This window comes from Balaenoptera ricei, chromosome 16 (assembly GCF_028023285.1).
Source record: "Balaenoptera ricei isolate mBalRic1 chromosome 16, mBalRic1.hap2, whole genome shotgun sequence".
In the NCBI taxonomy this organism is placed as follows: Eukaryota; Metazoa; Chordata; class Mammalia; order Artiodactyla; family Balaenopteridae; genus Balaenoptera; species Balaenoptera ricei.
The window spans coordinates 65,965,295-65,990,775 of record NC_082654.1 but is presented as its reverse complement, the minus strand read 5'-3'; the positions used below and the strand labels follow the sequence as shown (position 1 = coordinate 65,990,775).

The window sequence follows — 25,481 nt, the reverse complement described above, 5'->3', positions numbered from 1 at the left end:
GATGAGTGGCTATCTGAAAGGCTGAATTTGAAAAGCATTAACATGTGAATCTTTCTACCACAAAGTTAGTCCTATGGAATGATATTATACAAAGTATTTTTTACTATTATCTTCAACACAGCCTTATTTCTCCTAAATACCAATGATAGAATGACTAAAATTTATAACTTGCCAGCAGTGATTACATCTGCAATTTGAATGACAAAAAAAAAAATCAACGAAATATGGTAATAAGATCAGTAGGGATAGCGAAACTTCCTTACTCAAAAGCAAATAATATAAAATTTTAAAAAATTAACTTTCGTAACTGGTCATTGTAATATTTTTTAAAGTACCTTTAGTACACTATATTTGATAAGGACTGAGAATAATTCTTCTTCTAAAATTCCCAATGTGGGAGTAAGTGTGTAGAAATTTTATAAATCTGATTAGAAGTTAATTTTTTCTTGCCAATTTTATCTACTATGCAGGATATAAAGATAAAGAAGCAAAAACATTAATTTCTAATTTAGCCAATGATAACTTGCCAGTTCCTTTACGTTAACATGACTATAATAAATAATACTGCTGGTAAAGGTTAGTTTAATGTTTTTATTTTCATTTTACTTCTAATTGCTAGAGAACTATACAGTATTGATACTGAACTGGTACATACCCAACAAAGTGAGAGGTCAGAGTTAAAGCCATTAACAAGATTGTGATGAAAGCCCATTATAACTGCTTGAATAATACTTGGCCTATGGATAATAGAGGGATTCAGTCTCTATTACTTGTTATAAGGCACATGGGAGGTAAATTAAAATTAGGCAGAGTTATGCAATATAAATGGGATTGATACACAAAGCACAGCAAGCCTGACAAACTAAAAAGGAATTATTTCATTCACAGTATTATTAAAGCAGTATTTCACATGAAGTTGAAAAATTCAACAATATATATCATCATCACACAAACAGTAGATCACAATTCACATTTCATAACATGAAACAGTTGAAATCTAATGTAAATAGTTTTTGAGAACAGATAATAACCTAAGTCCCTTTTTTAAGATAAATTATTTTTTAGACATCAATAACACTCAAGTTTCAAAGTAAATATCATGAAAATATTCACTAATTATGAAATAACTACCATAACTATTAATAAAAAAGTTTTATAGGAGTACAATACCTTGGTTAGTGCAGCAGTATGATCTTCTCCACAACAAATATAAACTATTTTCTGAGTTCTTAGTGACTTTAGTAAATTAGGAACATACCTATCTGAAAATTCCAACAAGAGACATTAACGAACAGTATTTTTAAAATTAAAAGCTTCTAAAATGCGTTTCCTCTACAGCTTCCCGAACTGTGGAAGATGGTGATAACTAAACAATTTTAACAATTCAATGATTTTGTGGTACAAGCCTACTAAGTTGGGCTCCCACGCCTTTCTATTCATGCTACTGTGATAAAGGAGAGCTCTAAAAAGAGTAACAAGTGCTAAACTGCCTAAACGCCAATCTGCACAGGACTCTTCAATCAAGAAATTTCAAAGCTATCTGACTGCTTCTAATAGACGCATATCATTCTTTATATTCACCTCATGATAATTAAGCTCATAGGATCCTACTTTAAAAAGCCTGAAAATTATACTTTCTGCTATTTTATAGCAGAAAAGAGATATAATGTCCTAATCTGACATATTTTTCTCATGCAAAACAAAATATTTTAAAATTCTTTCTGAGAGTATTATTTATCATTAGCAGTTGTTACTAGATCAACAACTCAGTTTTGTCTCTAAGTCATTATAATTATGTTGAACTTTATTAGTATTTGTATTTCAAATACTGGCATTCAACCCAATGTAGCTATGAAAAATCAGTTTCCAAGATCCCAAAACTTGCTTTAAGTAGTTATAATTTTTTAAAATTCAAAAAGTTTATTTTCAAGACTCTAGCATCACTGGTAACAGTAATTAATTAAATGACTCAGATTTAAATATTTCCTTGAAATACTCAAATAGATGAACACTTCATGTTACTTTTCAGGATAATTTTATAATTTTTTTCCACTGATGGTGGCTGATAATGTGATTACCAATTTGAAGTAATGTTTTTCTCAACTTTCTTTTAGTGAACATCCAACACTGAAGATTTTTGTCCAGATATACTTTCTATATTTTATTCTAGAATAAAATAATATTTTTGGCCTTCCCACAATCTCCTAAAAATATTATTATCAAATGGAATTTTAAAATTAACCTCTCATCTCCACCTCAACACCAGGGAAGATTTGGGTACACTTCTCTCTGACACTAAGAATCACTGATATATCTCAAAACATCATCTCTTTTTAAATATATATTTATAAATAATGCAAACCTACCATTTTCATCATTAAGACCTAGTTGACCAAATTTGTTGCGTCCCCATCCAAAGATAGCTCCAGAAAGGGTGAGTACAAAACTATGGGCTCCTCCTGCTGCAACTTGCATGAAAGGGATTCCAAGTAAAGACTTAATCAGTTGTGGTGAAGCTTGCTTTTTACAGTCAATGCCTAAACCCAACTGGCCATATTTATTCTGTCCCCAACAGAAGACTTCACTTGCTGTAAAACAAAAATCATAAATTACTATTTTTCTCACACACAAAAAATTTCACTTGAAAATCATCAGTTATTTTGGGATATTCTTCCTCTCATTTGATGAAAATACATATTCCTCCTTATTAAATTTATTTCTTATATGGAAACAATACTACCTTGAATAATCCATGTTAATACAGTTTTAGTTTGACTTACTTTACTGATGAATGGGTAAGTCACATAACTGGGGATAATCTCATTTCCTGTTGTTCCTCAAGAAAGGACCATCTCTTTTTAGTATTCCTCAGGTCTCATTTTTATTCTATGACTTCTCCCAGGAGGTACTCATTCAAGCTCAAGGTTTCAGTTATCAATTATATGCTATCACATTCAAAATTTATCACTAGCCCAGACCTCTCTTCTGAGCAATAAACCCATGTATCCAATTGTTTACCTGACAGCTGTACTTCAATATTTGAAAGGTACTTCCAGCTCAACATGCCCTAAACTCAACTCATGACCCCCATCCTACCTCCCATACCTGGACCTCTTCCTAGTGTTCCTCATTCTCAGTAGATAACACCTTAACTGATTCAGCAGCACAAACCATAAACACAGGAGTCATCCTTAATACTCCTCTCCTCTCTTACCTTATATACAGATTTTTAACAATCTATCATCAAGTTATATACAGTTTTCTTTCTAAAGAAAAATATGGCAAATAGATCCACTCCTCACCATTTCACCTGGTTCTTGTAATAGTTCTCTTGTCACATTTGCTCACCCATTGCTACATTTTTTGCAACTTTAAACATCTTTTTACTTATTTTTATTAAATAAATGGCACTAAGCTAATAATTGACACACTAATATCTGATTTTTAAAAATTCATACCATAAAATAGTACACACTTATTAAAAGTAAGTCTCCCTTCAAAACTAGATCCCCGGTTCCTCTCCCAAGAGACAAGCACTCTTACTAACTGCTGATATGTACTTCCAGAAATACTCTATGGACATACCAGCAGACATTTGTATATATACAAAGAGATATAAAAATGTAGATCTGATATATGACAGACACCATTAATAATGGTCTGGATAAGTTTCAAATTAACTGTTCTGTAAATTTATGTCTGTGTGTTTATTTCATAATAAATCTCAAGTGAGTTGACTTTTTTAAAAAATGTAGATTTGAAATGCTGCTCACCTGAAAAAACCAGAAATCAGTGCCTTCTCACTGCTCTTGAGATAAACACTTTTAACAAGGCTTATAAGGTTCTGTAAAATCTACCTATGTTTCTGAGCTCATTTCATACCAGCCTCTTCCCTCACTTACTATACTCTAGCCATACTCAACTTCCTTTATATTCTCCAATGACCATTTCTCACACACTTGCTGTCTCACACACTCTGCCTAAACCTTCCCCTCACCCTTGTCTAGTTTACTTCTATTGTCTCCCAGCAGGAAGCCTTCCTTGATCTGCCAGATTAAGTTCAGTCCCCCTGTTATATGATCTAAATATCCCAAACTTTTTTTTTTCATAGTATGTAACTATATTGTTATTTGTGTGACTGTACCATAAGGGCTGGTAGTGCACTGCTTACCACTGTTTACTGTACACCCTAACGTGCCTAGTTTGTACTGAGTGATCAAAAAAAAAAAAATTTTTTTTTTCCATTATATGAGTAAGATACTGCTAAAACATGAAGCTGAATAAGGGAAAAGAACACCTGTAAGATACCTCAAGATAGAAAAACTGTCCTCATCGGTAAAACCTTTGGGTTTAAATTTATCTTGGATTTACCTACCAAAGTATCAAAAAAGGAGCTGGCAAAGTAACAACAAAGAATACAGGGATGCCAGCCCCCACCCCCTACTTTATTCCTTTGATGGAATAAATCCAAATTCCTTAATATGGCATGTAAGGCCCTTTGTAACAGATATGTTTTTACTTTAGTCTCAACTGAAGTATGAAAATGTCTCCCATGCTCTCAAAATACCCACGTAAAACTATATTCCGATACTCAAATACACAAAATATTTCCCAGATTCTATGCCTTTACTAGTACTATTACCTTAGCCAATCCTCAACATTTTCCGTAGCTGCTTCACAGCCTCTCCAATTCTGAAGAAATTGTAATCATCTTTCAAGACTTGCATCAAATATCAATCCCTTCTTTATTGTTACCAATTCTACTGATTGAAACTAATTAAACTTTTTTCCTTATGCCCATCGTATTTTACTTTTCCTTTGACCAAAAGTAGTATATATTTTTTCTGCCTCATTATTTGCATATCTGCCTCTTCTAATAGATGGTATGTTCCCTAAAACTTTCTCTTAACTTATCGTATTTCCCTATAGTTCTAGTCTACTGTTTCATTCATAGTAGGCCTCACTAGGCATTTAATAAATTAAAAATAATAATAATGAAGCCACTGGAACTTATTTTTTTAAATGATAAAAAACAAATATATGGCAGGTTCTTCACTAATCCACGTTATAATCCTTAGCTGGCATAGGAAGAAGTCAAATAAACAAAGGTTATAGGATACTTAGACTTCTCTGTTCCTATTCATAAAAAGTTTATCTGTGAGTGCAAATGAACTTGGGCAAGTTATAAACTTCCCCAGCTATAAAGGAATAATGTTCAGCAGGCTAAAGAACAATTAGACACAAAAAATCAATTTCATGTCTATATGCTAGTAATAAACGATTTGAAAATGACACCAGAGTAACAAAAAATATGAAATATCTAGGGAAAAATCTAATAAAATGTGTATAAGACTTCTCCACAGAAAACAACAAAATACTCTTGAGAAAAATTAAAAAGAGATTAAAATAAATGGAGGGATATCATGCTCAAGAATTGAAAGACTCAATATTACAAAGATTTTCCTCAAACTGATTTACAGAGGCAATGCAATCCCAATCAAAATCCCAACAGCTTAAGTATCTGTGAAAACTGACTAGCTAATTCTAAAATGTATATAGATATGAAAAGGATCAAGAAGAACCAAGACAATCTTTAATAAGAACGAAGTTGGGAGGAATTTCGGCTCAATTAAAGTATCAAGTAATAAAACTGAAAAGGGGAAAGAAAATAAAAGCAATGCTTACCTTTAGAAAGTGCAAGTGAATGATAGTAACCACAAGCAACCTGTACTATCTGGATATCCGACAAACTTTTAATATTTCTAGAAAATAAGAAGAGAGATCAGGATCAGTTAATTCCATTTAATAAATGGATCCTGAATGCTATTTATTTATGTGATTTATTGACCACCTACTATGTGCAAGTAGTTTCCTTACCAGCAGTTCCTTACTAGCATGACCTAGCAGTTCATGATATTTTTTCTCATACAGGCCCAATTTACCAAAAATTTATGCTAAAATCAGTAAACAAAATCTAAATATGAAAAAATTAAGAGATATGATGAGAAAACACTTTGAAAGGACAATATTTAAGCACAGTGAACTATGCTCACAGCTCAGTGCTTTTTAAAATTTTTAAAATAAATTTATTTTATTTATTTATCAATTTATTTTTATTCTTGGCTGCACTGGGTCTTCGTTGCTACGTGCGGGCTTTCTCCAGTTGCAGTGAGCAGCGGCCATTCTTCATTGCAGTGTGCGGGCTTCTCATTGCGGTGGCTTCTATTGTTGCGGAGCATGGGCTCTAGGCACGCAGGCTTCAGTAGTTGTGGCACGCAGGCTCAGTAGTTATGGCTCATGGGCTCTAGAGCGCAGGCTCAGTAGTTGTGGTTCATGGGCTTAGTTGTTCTGCGGCATGTGGGATCTCACCAGACCAGGGCCCGAACCCATGTCCCCTGCATTGGCAGGTGGATTCTTAACCACTGTGCCACCAGGGAAGCTCCTCAGTGCTTTTATGATGCAGATGTTATTATTATCAAAATTTGAAAAATCTTTAAAGTATGAAACTTGGCAATATATTTGTAAAACAAATGTACATGATCTAATTTGTCGAAAACTGGTGTTTGGTCTAGTTTATTATATGTTCTCCTCTGTCAGGTTCCTTAAGAACCAACACGGATTCCTATCATGTGGTGCTACCAATTCACAAATTATGAAACCTATTCACCTTTTGGACTATCCTTTTGCTTTGCATCTAAATCAGTGATATTAAATTTAATTCTTTACTAGAGAAATTTAATCAATTCGTATGTATTATGATCAGTGATGTGTTCAGTCATATTTCTGCCATCTCATGTTTCTTACTTATATTTTTTATAGTTTCTTTTTTCCCCTGATTTCTGATTTTTCCTTAACTGCAACATAATTTTAAAGGATAACTGTTAAAACGTTACAAAAATCAAGAAACTATGTGCATCAACCATCCCAGGTTTTCTTTATATAGCTCCCCTTCACTTGGTCATTCTGTTTTTCCTGAATGAATGTTTCTAAGAAAAAAGGGGGTGTGGAAATATATTATGTTTCTTATTTCCCTTTACCTGATACTGCCACCTGACCTGATTCTGCCATATGAGAGTCCGGAGCAAGTTCTGACCAGAGTGTTGATACCCATGATTTTCAGGAGGCAGCTTCAGCAAACCAAATTTTGAGTGGGAAAAAAAGAGAGTTACTCTAATTCCACATTGTTGTATTAAAAATAATTTTATTTAGTGGATTTATGTCCTACAAAGCTTGAGAGTTGTACTGCTACATTTAGCAGAATCCAACAAGTTAACAGGGTCCAATGTACCTTCAGATATTCAAATATAGCAAAAGGTCATTTTTTTTTTTTTGCAGTTAGCAAAATCAAACACTGGCAATGCAAAAACAGGAATAAAAAATACACGGATATGTACAACTGTGCTGAACTTACTAAACATTTACTGTTACTGCTTATGCATATTAGACATATCATACACTGACTAGTGAACTGTATTAAGTATTTTTAAAAACCAATTGTTCCAAATATCAAGTCCAATTTGCAAGACTAAGTAAAATCTTTTAAAATTCTACATTCTCATAGCACCCTATGTTTTTTTCCTTCACAGCATTTAACTCTACTAATTACTGGTGTACGTATTCATTTAATTATTATTAGTATACTCTGCCAAACAATAAGCTCCGTGAGGATGGACTATTATTATCTTATACCCATGGAATCCATAGACCTACCATAGTGCCTGGCAAAAAATATGGGGAAAAAAAAAAGTATGTGAGGTATACACTGGTAGAGGATAAGTGAATCTGCAACGTCTTTGAGGCTTTAGTATTAAACTATTCATAAAATTTGCTTCCAAAAAACTTCTAAGTTTGCATAGCAATTTACAGAAAGTGATTCTCATTACCAAAATATTATCATACGGCTTAGAATATAACATAAATGCTAATTTCTTTAGCCATGTCTGCTACAGAGACAAGTGAAGATATTCTTCTGTGGCATTACTGTTTTAAAGGAAAAAAACCTCTCCTTTCATCTCTATGGAGATTGAAGACACTGAAGATTGTTGGGGGGGTGGGGAAGAGGAGAGGATATGCTTTCTTGTTTTGGTTTGGTTTTTTTAAGCTTTCAGGAATTTAAAAAAGAAACAAAAATACTTGTGAATAGTAAAACAACTTTACAACATTCCATTTTTCCTAAAGAGACAAATTAGAAAATTCTTAATGCAACAAAATTTTATAGAATTAATCAAAAATAATCCCCAATGAGTAAAAAAGATAATGTAAATGTTTTCTGGTTTTCAATTTTTAAAAGGATTCAAATGCAGTTAACAGGAAAGTAAAATAGCCAGAATAAATTTTGTAAATAAAAAATATATATACACACACACATGAAGATTCCTAATTAATCAGAACTATGAAAAGAAAATCAGAATTCAGATGTCTTGGGTAAACATTTTATAACTGCTTATAAATTTAAAATAACTCCCTAAAGTTTAGAGTTCTTGTCAAACATTTTTAAATGGCTATGACATTTAAAATTATTCATTGTAAAGAGAAGAATAATTTCGCCTTCCTGTTCTGCCTCCTGACCATACTTGCTGCTCCTCATGTGGTCTGTATGATGTGACGTGGCCTCTTCTCTCAGGAAATAAGCTCAAACAGTGTTAGCAACATAATGGGCTCAATCAAAACTTGCAATGGAAAAAAAAAAAAAAAACTTGCAATAATCTGGATGACTTTTCTGCAAATTACTGCCATGACTTTTTGGATGTAGAAATGGCCCGGTGTATTTGCCATTTGCCTTTGAATGTGTGGAATCAAGTGATTTCAGTTCCTTGGAAGAAGTTGTTTTACAGAAACCAGACCCCAACCAGACAGAGAATGATGACCATGAGCACGTAGCCCCCAGACTGGCTGGAGCCTGAAGACTGATAACGTGATCAATCTCTGTGACCTCACCTGGTTACCTCACCATACACCAATCAGAAGATTGCATGAACTGATCACATTCCCCATGACCCTCATCCTCACTTTGTCTTTAAAAACCCATCCCTAAAAACCATTAGGAAGTTTGGGTCTTTTGAGCATTAGCTGCCCGTTCTCCTTGCTTGTCACCTTGCAATAAATGCTACACTTTCCTTCACCACAAAAAAAAGAAAAAGAATAATTTCTTTACTGAATTTTGAAACATGTTTGAAATTTGTAAGAAAACAGTTAATAAACCTGGAAATAAGATTTATACACCTCTCCCTTAGGAAGTCTTGAAGTCAAAACACATACTGTTGAATATGTGTACTGTTGTGTTGTTACATTTTTCAAACTTAATGTACAGTGGCAATATAGACAAAAACCAGGCATTTCCAATTGTCTGTTAAGGTAAAATTCTTTAACAACTGTTAACAAGGACTAGTGAAAAGTTTATATTATATAATCAAGAAGTTGAACAACTAAAGCATTAAATATTTTGCCAATTCCAAACTCATCAAGGTGTATACATTAAGTACAGCTTTTTGTACGCCAATCATACCTCAATAAAGTGGTTTTAAAAATATATTTTGCCAGTAAAACATAATCAACAATTTTCTATTTTTCAATTAAGCCACAACTTTCTTACTGATTTGAGAAAAGTCTTAGCACCAACTCTTTGATTTTGAAAAATTTAGGCTAACAACTGATCTAGTCTCTACCATTAAAAACTCTTCAATTTTTTTTTAAATTTCTTTTTAATCTGAAATGTTCTGCACTTTCAGATGCTAATATTAGGCAGAAATTGTAATAAACTTCTTTTTTTTGGCGGGGGTGGGGGTGGGTGGGCAGTGCCACATGGCTTGCAGGATCTTAGTTCCCCGACCAGGATCAAAAACCCGGGCCATGGCAGTGAAAGCGCCAACTCCTAACCACTGGACCGCCAGGGAATTCCCTGTAATATGCTTTTAAAAGTTCAATCAAGAAAATAAATTTTATTTTTGACCAAGGTGACAATTCAAACATGTTTAATTAGTTCCTGTAGCCCAGAAATCGCTGTTCTCACAAGAATCATCATATTATACCATCCTGTCATAATTTTTTCTTACAAAGTCCAAAAAAAAAACAGAACTTTAAAAAATAAACTACAACCTTATTGCCAACAATTGTTTTTCTATTTACATTAAACTAAAAGACAGTAAAATCAGATTAACTTTTTTTAAAATAAAGGTATAACATATATCCTACATATAAAAAGAAATGACTAGCCAGAAATGCAGGTCCACAGAGACCACTGATATTGAATAATTTGTCTTTCCCCAAGAAATAATGATTTCAAAACAAAACAAAATCAGAAGTAGGAAAAGATTATCAAAGAGTAAGAGTTTCAAATATAATCTATTTATTATTAATTTTACATTCATCTTTAAAATTAAAGTGTTGCTTAATTTACATACTCTCATCTATTAACATAAAAATGGGTTTTGTTCTCAAGAAAATACAGCCTAATATGAATATTCACTTTTCTGATCATTCTTATGAAAATCATAAACACTAATTTTTAAAAACCTATTCACATATGTCTGAGTTTCCTCCTATACTCTACACATTTTATTCAAAATGTATGTGAAAGTTACAAAGCTGGCTGAGATCTCTAAGCACCTAGAAAAAGCCTTGCATCTAAAAAATGATTTGGTGCTGAGATTTAAAAAGAAAAAAAATCAATGGTGGTCTTTCATAAAAATATATTTCTACTGAAATACTAAATTGCCCTTTAAGACATGAAAGTATCAGTAAAAATGATATATATATGTCACAACAAATCAGATTAGTCCATGAAAAACTGAGAAGACTGAACAGGAAAGATGCCTTAATACACAGCTTAAAATTAATATAGATGTTCAGTAAATACACGAACAGAGAAGTTTAAACCAAAGGACTCAAGATCTCTTACAGGTCCCCATCCAGGTTCATAAACAGTAAAGTCACAAATACAGAATTATTGGGCAACCTTCAAATAAATCGTTATATAATAAACTCTTCTCCTTATAATTACGTTTCTCTCCATTTACTAATCATCTATGGATTACTGACTGAAATCTCTTATACCAGAACTGAACAGAAAAAAAAAAAAAAAAAACTAAGTATGAGAATTAAGAGAATTAAGTGGAGTAAAAATAGAGAAACTAGACAGCCTTGCTGTGAATCATGGTTTTGAAAATACTGACTTAGAAAATCTAACATGTAAGTCTCTCTTCAATCCTAAAAACACAAAGTTCTTAAAAATCTTAAATAAAAAATCCCATTCTACAACAATTACTTGTGGAAGGAAATAAAATCAGTAGACAATATGACAAATGTGAGATCACTCTGTTCCTATGAATGCTTTGTATTTTGTAGCCAACAGCCATTTGGCTGCAAATTAACATTTTCTAAAAGAAATCAAAACTGAAATGACTAAAAAAATTCAATTTACTTAGCTTAAAGAAAAAAATTTCTCTCCCAACAGCACCATCATTAAGAGGCACTAAAAGCATAATGAGAAGTGTGTTATTTAATTGCTACTGCAGAAGAAACAAAGGGGAAGAAATTTGTTTGGGGAGTTTTGTGGAATTTGGTTACAAGTTCAATAAACAAAACATGTTAATGTGTGTATCCGAAAGTCTCAAAAGACAGTTCATTACTAGAACAAACATAAAATGTCAAACAAAAGATGAAAAAACGCTTTACTATGCTAAAACAAAGCAAATACTTCAAATGTATACTTTAAGTTTTTAAACAGACATACATATATATATGGAGGAAGGTTATGGGCTTTTTATTTTAAAAACTCATTTCTAACGATAAGAGCTCCTGTTCTGTTTTTTTGTTTTTTGTTTTGCTTTTTTGCACTGCGCAGCTTGTGGGATCTTAGTTACCCGACCAGGGATTGAACCCAAGCCCGCAGCAGTGAAAGGGTGGAGTCTTAACCACTGGACCACCAGGGAATTCCCTCCTGTTCTGAAATATATTAGTTCCTGTGCTCCATTTTCTTATCCTAGTAGTTACACCTACTTCTTAAACCAAAACAAACATTATCAATGTTAAATTAAAAACAAAATATCTATATGTGTATATTACAAAAAATGCTAGCTGGAATACATCTAAAATTAGTGTAATACCTTGGTTCCCTGGAGGGTTCTCTTTTGTCCCTATAACTAATACTAGGGGGAAAAAAGAAAACAAAAAACAAGAGTTTAAGGAGGCAAGAATTTGTATAATTTTAAACACTAAGCATGAGTTAGTGTATTAATTATATGTCTAAAAGAACTGGATACTCTTCTTTAAATCTTTATGTTCACGCTTACAGTTTTTAATATTACAGCAATGGTTATGTCCTATATAAACCTGTAAGACTACAACATTGATGAAGCATTGCTTATTTTTAAATTTTGAAATAATTCTATGATGAATTAGTGGTTAGCATAAATTAAACTGTGGTCACTGCTATGTAAAAACATAGAAAGTGACTTATTCTTTCTACATTTTAAGCATGTGGGACTTCTATATTCAATAAAAACAATAAAGACTAAAAAAACAAAAGAACCATGCAAACAACCAATATTTAATAAATATTTCAGTAGTTGAGGTACTCAAGATAGTATAATTAATGGTTTAAATTAGTCTTAACCCACTTAAAATTTTTAGTGAGAGAAAATTTATAATAAAGTATGCATTCCCTACCCCTTTGCTTTACAAACATAAATAATTTGGGGAAATACGGAGTATATAAAAAACAGCACTCGATCCAAATTAAAGGCAAGAACCTACCTAGTAAATGCCTTAAGAACTCAAAGGGGAGACGTAATTCGGTGTCAACTCTTAAATGCCCAGTAGTAAGCAGAATAATTTAGATAGCAAATTTATTATAAAAGATTGTTAAAGACCTCTTGTCGGTCACCTTCGTTACCTGGGTACTCTGATACATTCCTCTGATCCTAGCAGGCCAAGTTGTCCATCAGAATCGAGACCCCAAGCATACACCTGGCCCTTGTCGTTTAGTGCTAATGTATGAGCTTCTCCACACGAAACAGCTACGATATTTTGGGCATCCAGCGCAACAACCTGCTCTACAGAAATCAAGAAGAGAGACATTACATTCTAGTTTTAAACTCCCAACAAGAATAAAATAGTCTTCATCTTGTACAAAAAAGCTAAGGAAATGCTGAAATACAGACTAAGTATAACTTCAGTTATTCTCAAAAACCTAACAAATATGTTCCATACAAAATTCTCGCTGTGGTAAATACAGAGATATGTCATAGGGCATAATCAACTCAGAATACTAAGTGACTTTAACATTTGGGGAAAGAAGTTAAGGGTTTATAAAGATTCTCTCCTAAAGTGCTCTTCATTCAAAGCCATTACCAATAAAAGAAAGGAGTCCAGCTGAAAGGGAACCATTTAAATAACTCAGCTGTTTTTTAACAATAAAATCATAACTGACATATACATTACCAAATGGATACTACTATGGAGTGATCCTGAAATTAAGGAAATAATCTGAATTAGCAATTTCTGACAGGAAACAAATTATTTACAGATCTCATAAATAAAGCATCTACTAGATACGCTGAGGAGAGAACTGAAAGGCAATGTGACCATAACAAATAGATATCAGTTTATGGGCTGCTACTTTTAACATCAAAGACATAAAAATTCCACATATGGTTAAAACATGTCCAAGCTTTTAACCAGAAATTAATTTAAAATATTGGCCCTTCATAAGACAGTCAATAGCCACTGACAAATCAGTAAAGAAAGTGAAATTGCTTCCTTAGTCTCTTTAAGATGTGCATTGTCTATCAGTTTTTTTTTTACTAGTACACTACAAGTTTTTTTAAGACACCATTTAAAATTAACCTTTTTTTAAAAAAATTAACCTTCTTTAGCCTAATAAGAAAGCTATGTCTTCATTAACTGAAAGTCTCTTGTTGCAGAGCTGTTAAAACTGAATCAGGGTTTCTTCAGAAGCACATTTTAGATCAATGTACAAATGCAGTTGTTCAATAATAAAGCAGATTACATGAAAGAAGTTTGAATCCCTATGTACAGAGAAATTCAAATTGTATCTGGGTTACTTATTCTGCATTTTGGGGTGGGAGGTCAGCCCTTAGACGGCCTTCAGGAATCTGTATAACTCTAATGATATATTAAGTACTTACCTTAAAGTACTACAAGTTAATAACTCGTAAAGTTGATGAATAGTACATGGAAGTTCACTATACTAATCTCTCACTTTTTGTGTATATTTTGTATTTTGTATATATGTTCTTATAAAATTATATTGTAGAAACATATAAAAACAAAACGTATATAACACATTGCCTCCCCCCACCAAAAAAAAAAAAAGAAAAAGGACTTAATAGTATGGCATCATTTATTTACATCAAAGCATCCCATAAATCTTAATTACGAAGAAAGAAGTAAAATGCACAAAAGAACTGTTAGTCTTTCACAGAGGCCCCTGAAATGAGTCAATATCTCTCCAAAACTATCCTCAAAGGAAATGTAGTAAAGAGCAGAAATGAAAGGATGACAAGAAGGATGAATAAGACTGGTTGGTTCAACAATAATATATGAAGAGTACTTAAATTAGATAGCAATGGCTGTAAAATCAAAGGCACCAAAAATCCAAGCAACAAAGAAACAATCATGCATACCAAACACTAATATTTATTGTATACCATGTGTGCTCCAAGCACTAGACACACAGAGATAAATAAAACAGAGTTCTAGTCCTCAAGGAGTTTACAGTCTATAGAAAAACAAGCGAGATAAGGATTGTTATTAAATGCAAAGGTAAAGACATACAAAAGGTACCAGGGGAACATGAGATACTTTTTAAAGCCCTGAAAGATACTAAGAAGAATTCTGGAAGACAGTGACACTAAGCTATGTAGGTAAGGAAAAGAGGAAGAGATTCCATGTACCCATTAGAGAAAATTCAAATGATTTCTTCAAATACAGCAAAACAAACTAAAAGCAAAGTGAAAAGACTGATTAAAAAAAAAAACAGGAAAAATGTTATTCATGTCAAATAAAGAAATAACCTCCCTAATATTTAAAGACTAACTGGGGCCGGGGTGGGGGAGAGCAGTAATTCAATGAAAAATGGGCAAAAGATGTGAACTGATAGTTCACACAAAGAAGAAACAGAAATGGCTCTTAATCCTATGAAAAGATGTTCAACTTCACTGATGAGAGAAATGAAAATTCAAACTGCACTGAGAAGCCAATAATACGTTCACTTAGAAAATTCATAAAGCCATACACTTTTATTTTGCATACTTAATTATAAAAGTTTATCAAAGGAATGAGAAGACAACGCACTGACTGGGAGAAAATATCTGCAAAAGACACATCTAATAAAGGACTGTTATCCACAAAAAAAAAAAAAACCAAAAAAAAAACCACCCTCTTAAAACTCAACAATAAGAAAATAAACAACCCAATTAAAAAAACAGTGCAAAAGACGTGAGCCGACACCACACCAAGAAGACATAAAGATGGCAAATAACCATATGAAGGCATGTTGTACATCATATATCAACAGGGAACTGCAAATTTAAATGAGATACCACTATAAACCTATTAAAATGGCTCGCTTCGGCAGCATATATACTAAAATTGGAACGATACAGAGAAGATTAGCATGGCCCCTGTGCAAGGATGACACGCAAATTCGTGAAGCGTTCCATATTTTTTTCAATAAAAAAGTACCTAAAGTATCAAAAAAAAAAAAAATGGCCAAAACCCAAAACACTGACAAAACCAAACACTGGTAAGGATACAGAGCAACAATAACTCTCATTCATTGCTAATGGGCATGCAAAATGATACAGACACCTTGGAAGACAGTTTGGTAGTTTCTTACAAAAGAAACCATACCATTATATGATCCAGGAATTGTGCTCTTTCGTATTTACTCAAAGGAGTTGAAAACTTATGTCCACAGAAAAATGTGCACACAGATGTTTATAGCATCTTTATTCATAATTGCCAAAACTTGGAAGCAATCAAAATGTCCTTCAGTAAGTGAATGGATAAACTGTGGTATATCCAGACAGTGGAATATTATTCAGTGCTAAAAAGAAATGAGCTATCAAGCCACAAAACACATGGAGGAAACTAAAATGTGTGAAACTAAGTGAAAGAAGCCAATCTGAAAAGGCTACAAAATGTACGATCCAACCATTTGACATTCTGGAAAAGGCAAAACTTTGGAGACAGTAAAAAGATTAGTGGTTGCTTGGGGTTAGAGGGAGGGAGGGATGAACAGGCAGAGCAGAGGGGATTTTTAGGGTAGTGAAACTATTCTGTACGATATTATTACTATTCTGTACAATACTAAGTATCATTATTCAGTCATCAAAACCCACTGAATGTACAACACAGAGTGAATGCTAATGTAAACTATGGACTCTGGATGACAATGATGTGTCAATGCAGGTTCATTAATGGTAATAAATGTACCACTGTGGTACAGGCTGCAGATAGTGGGGGAGGTTGTATACGTGTAGTATAGAGTATATGGGAACTCTGTACTTTCTGCTCAATTTTGCTGTGAACTTTAAACTGCTCTTAAAAAGTTTATTAATTAAAAAAAGTTTATTTATAAATACACACACACCAAGATAACATTTTTCATCTCATAAAAATCCATAAGTTTGATAACAATCTGTTGGGGGATAAGGCACTTTTGTATATTGATAGTGAAAGTACAAAACAGAACCACCTTTTTGCAAAAGAATGTGGCAAAACCTAACAAAACATATGCAATTACCTTTTGGATCCAGCAATTCCATACCCTGCAGATACATCTAAGTACTAAAGGGCAGCAGAATATGCCAACCCAAAATATGCCACTTTGGCATAAGGACTGCTTTGACCTGAAGGCCACTAAGAAGAAAAGCTCTCTGCTCTCCTATGTGCCTAAAAGCAGGACATAAATTTGTAAAAGTGTCCCGCCTTCCCTCTCTACCAGGAAGGACAAGAGTTAATCACTGGAGGCAACTCTAGACCTTTATCAGCTCAGGGACAGCACCAGCAGAAACTACGTAACAAACTTTACTAACTAGCCCTTATCTAAGTTCCCCCACATATTTACCTTCCCAAAATTTGCCACCCCAGAAACTCAAAGTCCTTTTCGTCTTGTTACTTCTCTATTTATTGTTCTTTTGTTAAGATGCTATATAAGCCCATGTTCTACTACCACCTTAAGTTACTCATTACTGAGTGCTCCTGCATGTAAACGCAAGGCAATAAACTTGTTTTGTTTTTCTCCTTGTTAATCTGTCCTTTGTCTAGACAAGCCCCAGCTGGAGAACCTAGGAGGGTAGAGTACAAAAACATATGTGCGTGTGTGTGAATGGGTGTGTATTTACGTGTTTGCAGTACTGTATATAATAAAAAAAGACTGGAAATATTCCAAGTATCCATCAATAAAGGATTCCATCCACACACTGGGATACTATGCTCTGAAAACATAAATAAAGAGGAAATGCTACATGCTGATATGGAAAGATCTCAAGGGTATGTTATCAAAGTAGGAAAGAAAATCAAGACGTGGAATAATGTACACAATTTGCTATTTTTTGTGTAAGGAAGAGGAAAGAATATGAATATATATTCATATTTGCTTACATTTACATAAAGAAACTTTGAAAAGATAAACAAAAAACTAATAAACAGAGTTGCCTACAGGGGATGCGGGTAGAAGGGGAAATAGGGTGGTCAAGTGTAAGAGCAAACCTTCTCAATGTGTATTTATATTATTTTGATTTTTGAACCATGTGAATATATTATCTATTCAAAATTAAAATTAAAATTATTTTAAAAAGTAAATAGAACATTAGAGAAAATAGTTAAAGCAATGTATAAAAACCATTGTTTTCACTTTAAAACTGAACTGGGCTCTTTACTTTTTTTTCTACATACTAAAAACTCAAGATAAATAATTTTGGTTCTTTCAGAATTTGAGCCCCATCAAATTACTAAGATACCTATTTTGACAATGAATAACTACTGAGAAATATATTATTAAAGAAACATAATAACATATGTTTTGGGACTACTACTTAATACAGGCTTTTCAGACAACAAATATACAAACTGATAAGTTCTCTGTACAATTATTAAAAACTACTTATTTTTTCCAAATGGCTAATTAAAATGAAAAACCTCAACTGTTTCCCCCCAGTATGCTAGAAAGTTAGATCGATGTTATATTGAGACATTTCACATCCAGGTCAAATTCTGGATGAATGCTCGAAACGAGGTGGCTTGCAAAAAGGAGTCAATGATAAGCAAGAAAGAAGGGGGAATAAATGAACCCAGCAAAACAAACCAAAAAATTCACTAGAAAACCTGGCTTAATGATGCCCTGTATGAGAAAGAGAAAAAAACAAAACAGAATTCATACCAAACCTAACAGCTAAGATTTGTTGAGTGTTTACTATGTACCAGGTATTATGCTAACTCAAAGTTTTAATCACCAAGCTACATTTGCCTTTCAAGGCCAACGAACACAGAAAAGGGAGGGTTAAGTGGGGATTAAATTCACTTTAATTTAGGTTGAGTATGGATATATATGGAAGAGGACAGAAAACAAAAGAAAAACTTGTCAAGAAAGCCCATTAAAAAACAACTGAGGGGCTTCCCTGGTGGTGCAGTGGTTAAGAATCTGCCTGCCAATGCAGGGGACACGGGTTCGATCCCTGGTCCAGGAAGATCCCACATGCCGCGGGGCAACTAAGCCCATGCGCCACAACCACTGAGCCTGCGCTCTAGAGCCCGCGAGCCACAATTACTGAGCCTGCGCATCACATCTATTGAAGCCCCACACGCCTAGAGCCCGTGCTCCGCAACAAAGAGAAGCCATCGCAATGAGAAGCCTGCGCACTGCAACAAAGAGTAGCCCCCCGCTCGCCGCAACTAGAGAAAGCCTGCATGCAGCAATGAAGACACAATGTAGCCAAAAATAAATTAATTTTTAAAAAAAGAAAATTTCCTAAAAAAAAAAAAATTGATTCCTTTGATAAATGGGAGCTACAAGATGTTAGAATTATGAGCATATGACGCTAAACTTGTTGGAAAAGGTTTAATAACAGCACATGATCCTTACAGTTGACTGTAATTCAGAAATAAGGTACTTTTTTAAAAAAATACAAATACGTACAGATAAAAACACGTGGTAAAATGTTAACTGTTGGTCACTGTGCTATTCTTTCTACTTTTCTTTATGCTTCAAAACATTCATATAAAAAATTTGAGAAAAGTAACACTTCATATCAGTATTTATGGTTCACAACATTTCTCTTCAAGGAAAGAAAAAAGGAACATTTAGTTTAGGGAGGCACAAAAAAGCAAAGAAAACTTAAGTGGAGGAGACTGTCTTGAAAAAGGCAGGAAAAAAATACATTTTTCAGAGACAGGAGCAAAAACAGAAAAGATAAAGAACTAGAGAGATATAACATATCCATCTTGTAAATACTGACAGCAGATATATTCCAAATACAAATCTAATAAGCCCTAGCTCATCATTACTTCTGGTTCTTCTTACACTTGTACTGTTAAAATGCAATATTTTTGAAAACTGATGGTGCATCATTTTATTAAGGAGAAAAAGGCCATCTTCTTTGCTCCATAAACACAAAATGTTGTCATTTTTAGATTTGTAAAAACCAATTAAAGGGCTTCCCTGGTGGCGCAGTGGTTGAGAATCTGCCTGCTAATGCAGGGGACACGGGTTCGAGCCCTGGTCTGGGAAGATCCCACATGCCGCGGAGCAACTAGGCCCGTGAGCCACAACTGCTGAGCCTGCGCGTCTGGAGCCTGTGCTCCGCAACAAGAGAGGCCACGATAGTGAGAGGCCTGCGCACCGCAATGAAGAGTGGCCCCCGCTCGCTGCAACTAGAGAAAGCCCTCGCACAGAAACGAAGACCCAACACAGCTCAATAAATAAATAAATAAATAAATAATAATTAAAAAAAAAAAAACTTAAGTCTACTTAAAAAAAAAAAAAAAACCAATTAAAATGTTCAACCTAATGACGGTTTTCATTTCTACATCATTTATTTCCTCCCAATTACCCCTGTATCCACCTCTGACTTCAGCATTTGTTCACTAACAAACTGCATCAAATAAATTTTGCTGCAGAAACATCATAAAAGAAAGAATACGGTTGCACATCCTTTTAGCAACACAGAATAGGTCCAGGTTCTTGCTGTAAAATGTTACATGATAAAATCCTTCCATCTGAATAAGTAACTGAATAAGAACAACCTATTTCCTTTGGGATCTAACAAATATGTTCACCAATTCCTGAGTTTGTGAAAATTCATGTAGAATATCATCTCCAGACTCATTCTTTAAGAGTTCACTTACATGATCAATTTCACCATATCCATACAGCAGTGTATCTACATTCACCTTCTGATTTGTCTCATAATTATGAATATGTTCCTCTGTCAGTTTTCTTCTCTTTGCCATTATGGACAGAAAAAAAATTTTTTTTTCATTCTCAACTGTGGTTAATGAAAGGTACAAGGAGAAAAATAAAAACTACAAAAACAGTGACTCCAAACTTCTTTCACACTTCCTTGAAAGATAATGCAAAACTCTGCACAATGTATGAAGAAAAGAATGCTACATATGATGATTTATTTCACCACTGCACCAGCCTTCTAGGAAACCCCATCACTGTTCCACTTATAAATTTTAGTCTTTTTATTTTAGTCTAGTTGGGAATACATCAATTCTTGTTATTCACAGTAGTTATGTTCCATAAAGTCACCACAAATACTTATTTAGCAAATACTGAATGACTGCCCCTAGGGAAAATACAAGATTAGGTTGCTACAAGCCTCTGATCACAACATTTCATCAAATGATCAATTCATAACCTTGTGTTATGTGCATTTCCATTTAAAGACATCTTAATTATATTGTTGATTCATTAACATTGAATTCACAGCCAACAGCACTGTAAACTCATGCCTCAATGAATTGTTTTCTACGACACATCATAGCCTTCTTGTGCTTAGGAACACTAGATAGCACCTCAGCAGTATGCTTGGGGGCCATTTTAAACACTGAAATCACCAACAAAAAGTACAAAAATGCAAAAAATGTGGCACTAAATATACCACAAAAAGGACGTAACAGGAAGGCAAAACAGTGCTTTGTTGAACCTCAGCTGGGAATCTACACATCGGGAGACTCATGTATTTTGCCCTGCATGTGTGCATGTCCAGGAATGACCATGAAAAGCTCTGTGAGTATTGACTGACTATGACCCAGACTGATTTATCAATAATAACAGTACACATAAACACTTCTTCCTAGACAACCAATCACAAAATATACAAGATGGTCTATTAAGTCTTTTGCTAAGCGGGTTTTAACCTGATAATAAGATATAATCACCAGTAACAACATGCTCTGAGAACCTTGTAAACAGTAAAAAAATGTGTTTTGGGTATAAAGGTAATACTACAGACACACCATTAGTAACATATTCACAACTAGCATCTCTTAAAAGTTGCATCTTATTCGAAATTCTAAAACAGCTATTTGAAGGAAAATATAAACATTATCATTACCCTGTATCCTCTTTCATCTACAGATCTCAAAACCTTGTTGTTATGGGATAAATTGGGTTACCCCCAAATTTATATGCTGAAAGTCCTAATCCCCAGTACCCCAGAATGTGACCTTATTTGAAAAATGGCCATCAAGGATGTAATTAGTTAAGATGAGGTCACACGGAGCAGGGTAGGCCCTTAATTTGACTTGTGTCCCAATAAAAGAGGAAACATCGTCACAGACAAGCACACAAAGAGAATGCATGTGAATGATTGCTTGCAAACCACCAGAAGCTAGGAGAGAGGCCTGGAATGGATCCTTCCTTCATAATCTTTAGAACGAACCAACGCTGAGGACACCCTGATGTTGGATTTCTAGCCTCCAGAACTGTGAAACAATACATTTCTGTTACTTAAGCCACCCAGTTTGTGGTACTTTGTTATGGCAGCCCTAGCAAACAAATACACTTAAATAAATATTTTTGGGTTCAAAACATTCCTGTCAAGTTACCCAAGTACTACCATCTGTGTTTTAAAGGTGATCCACAGAAATAAATAACTTATTCTGAATAATTCAATCACAGATAAACTTGATTTTGAAATTTAGAAGTTTCTAGTTCGAATTACATTATTTCCATACCAAACAACTTTTTAAATGGCAAAAAAAATTTACACAAAATTGGCAAAAGACACATTTCTCTAAACGATCTTTAAAATACAAGCTCAAAAAAAAAAAAAAAAAGCTTTTTAGAGAGCAAGAGCAAGTTGGCAATGCGTATTACAATTCTAAACATGCATGTCCTCTGACCCAGAAACTTTCCTTCTGGGAAACAACAACAACAACAACAGGAAATAACGTGACTTCCAGTAACAGGTAGGTAAATAAATTATGGAATATCCATGTAATAGAAATTGGTGCTTCTATTAAAATGAATGTCTATACAGTATAACATGAAAAGATAAAAATACGTTAAATGAAAAAGAGAACCACAGAACTTTATGTATATGTGTACAGGATTACGTATTTTAATACAGGTATAAAAGATATGAAAATATAAAGAAATAGTAGTAGTCATCTTTAGGATGTAGGGAAAAAGTGGCTTCCACTTTTCAAATCATGTATTTCCGTAACTTTTAAAAAGTTATAGAAATGTACTATTTTGGTAATCAGGGAAAAAAAGAATTTTTTTTTTTTTAGATATAGGCAGTCCCCAAATTATAACTGACCCCAAACCCCACAGGAACAAATGTGCTTTGTTTCTCCAAATCAAAATACTAGGGAAATAACTAACCTGGTCTGATAAATTTTCTTCTGTAGGAAACAGTGGCTATAGTCAAGTATTATTTATATTTCAAATGTGATACATAGTTAAGTTAAATGCTGCTCACAAATATCTATCTTAAGCTTTCTGGAACCAACAAAGCAAGAGAGCTAAACAAGCCAGGATAAGTGATGCGTGAAGATAAATTCTGACACCCAAATGTAAAACTCCAATGAATTTTTCTACAGAAAATGCTATAAAGCTCAGTTAAATATAATTATTGACAGAGTATTACACTTAGGTATAATGTGTTTTAAAGATTGGTTTGAAAACTTATTTATGATATCTAGCAGTATTTCCATGAGCAAAGAAAAATTCAGAGTTTTTAAAAACACAATTCAGGGCTTCCCTGGTGGCGCAGTGGTTGAGAATCCGCCTGCCAATGCATGGGACATGGGTTCGAGCCCTGGTCTGGGAAGCTCCCACATGCTGCGGAGCAACTAAGCCCGTGCGCCACAACGACTGAGCCTGCGCTCTAGAGCCCGTGAGCCACAACCACCGAAGCCCACGCGCCTAGAGCCCGTTCTCTGCAACAAGAGAAGCCACCGCAATGAGAAGCCCATATACCACAACTAAGAGTATACCCCACTCGACGCAACTAGAGAAAGCCTGCGTGCAGCAACAAAGACCCAACGCAGCCAAAAAACAAAAAAGCAGCTCCATATCAATTACTTACTAAATGTTTAATCCAGCCAGAATCCTCTGCCTACCATGCCTCACTAGTTGCTGTAAATATAGATTTTCCTCTTCCCTTCTCTCTGAGTAACTCAAAACTCCAACTAGAGCAATGCAAAGTTCACTTATATCCATCTCTAGAAATTTAATGTTCACAAGATGCTATATTGTGAAATTAAAAAGGTACTGTGTAACTCCATTCTTGTATAAAAATATGTCACATACAGCCCCAATATATATGCAGAGAAAAGACTGCAAAAATAAATACTAAATTGTCAACACTGATTATCTACAAGTGTTTTTTTTCTTTTAGGTTCTTTAATTGTTTAATTGAACAAGTGAATGTGTAGTTGATGTATTTTACGATGCTGAATTTTTAAAAGATGAAGACATTAGTCACTTGGAATTAGTGAATAACACCAATAAATAATTCAGAATGCTCTTTTTTTTACTTTAAATAATCATATTGCTAATTTTGTGATAGAGATAACAAATAACCAAATGGCTACTTCACTCAAGGCAGCATGTTATTTCCCTATTCCTAAAGTAAAATTATTGTTTACTGACACTTTTTAAAGGATGTCTAATATAATCATATAATGATCATCATAAAATATATTCTAAAAAATTAAGAATTAAATAAAACTAAAACATAAAATATTTAATGAAAATGCTTATTCTCTAAAATTATCACCAATAATTACCAATAAGAATTTGGAATGGTACAACTCATAGTCATGAAAACATTTTAATGAGTTCTTTGATAAAACCAAAACTTAACATACAGTAACTTACATGTCTTGGTTGACAGCCCACAATAATGTTCATATGGAGATGTAACTAGATTAAAAAATTATTTATAACGGATATGTTTACAAGCCCATATCCCTTTTATGCATTCTTACCTACATACAGGTATACAGGTAACATACACAAGACAATTATGTGCCTGGCACTGTGCTAAGCCCTTTGTTTGTTTAATCTCATTTAATCCTCATAACACCATGAGACAGGTATACCATCATCCCTACTTCATGGATAAAGGCACTAAGATATAAACATTTCCCTATTGATTGAACTGTTGTCCTTTTGTTAATAATACTTAAACAACAAGGTTATGTTTTAATAATCTATTTTCAAAACATACTTAAAACTGTATAAATACTTGGGGCTTTACATTATTTTTTCTTCAGAACAGTCCTTTCTTGATGGCTAGGAACTGCTGAAATTAACTGCTTTGAAGGGGAAACTCCAACATAAATATACTATCAATCAAATAGCTGCTTTACTTCAATTTCTTTTTAAGACTAGCAAGAATGAACCCTCAGAATATACTGCCAGAATTTTTGTTCTGTGCTTTCTTAGATTCTTTTTAGTATATTTGGCATTCATTCATCACAGAGACAATTAACTATATTCTTACTTTCTATATTCTTGATGCTGACATAGGAATGGTGGGGGGAAGGGGCTTATAGACACCAGAAGAGTCAGAGCCTCCCAGGACTAGATAATTCCTAAAGATAACAACTTGCCTACCAACACCTGCCTTTCATATGCAAACTGACCAATCCAGAGTTTATTCCACCAACTATCTCCTTATCTAACTCTCACACACCAAACCCATATTTCCCTTACCTTAAATCATCCCAGGGCCAGGTACCAGGAAACAAGAAACCAACCCTATAGACCAAAGCCTGGAGGAATTAATCAAACTAGCCAATCCTAAACTGTTTATTCTGCCTAGTTTGCCTTTCCCAGGAAAACCTCAATAAGGCTACAACCCTAAAATCTCCCCTGAGCCCTTGTTTTCTGCCTCCTGACTACCCTGGTATCTTCCCCTGCAGCTCTGTGTGGCATGCAGTGACCTCCTCTCTCTGGAACCAGTGAGCATAATGAACTTCCAAGCCTCATTCTC

The 25,481-nt window shown here is 33.9% G+C and overlaps 1 protein-coding gene and 1 non-coding gene across 7 annotated transcripts in view; one reads left to right on the top strand and one right to left on the bottom strand.

The window, feature by feature from the left end:
* HERC4 (HECT and RLD domain containing E3 ubiquitin protein ligase 4) overlaps positions 1-25,481 on the bottom strand; it is a 131,147-nt gene that overhangs the window by 91,924 nt on the left and 13,742 nt on the right. For all 6 annotated transcript variants that reach the window (XR_009497885.1, XM_059899275.1, XM_059899273.1 and 3 more), the window contains exons 3-6: positions 12,893-13,052; positions 5,686-5,762; positions 2,367-2,588; positions 1,171-1,262 (exon numbers count right to left, since the gene is read on the bottom strand). Coding sequence is in view for 5 of the 6 variants with exons in the window: in XM_059899275.1 (XP_059755258.1) it covers positions 1,171-1,262; positions 2,367-2,588; positions 5,686-5,762; positions 12,893-13,052 (551 nt within the window). In the remaining variant the exon portion in view is untranslated. The remainder of the gene's footprint in view (positions 1-1,170; positions 1,263-2,366; positions 2,589-5,685; positions 5,763-12,892; positions 13,053-25,481) is intronic.
* On the top strand, positions 15,582-15,689 carry LOC132351341 (U6 spliceosomal RNA). The gene has a single exon (XR_009498280.1). It is a non-coding gene; the product is annotated as a U6 spliceosomal RNA (small nuclear RNA).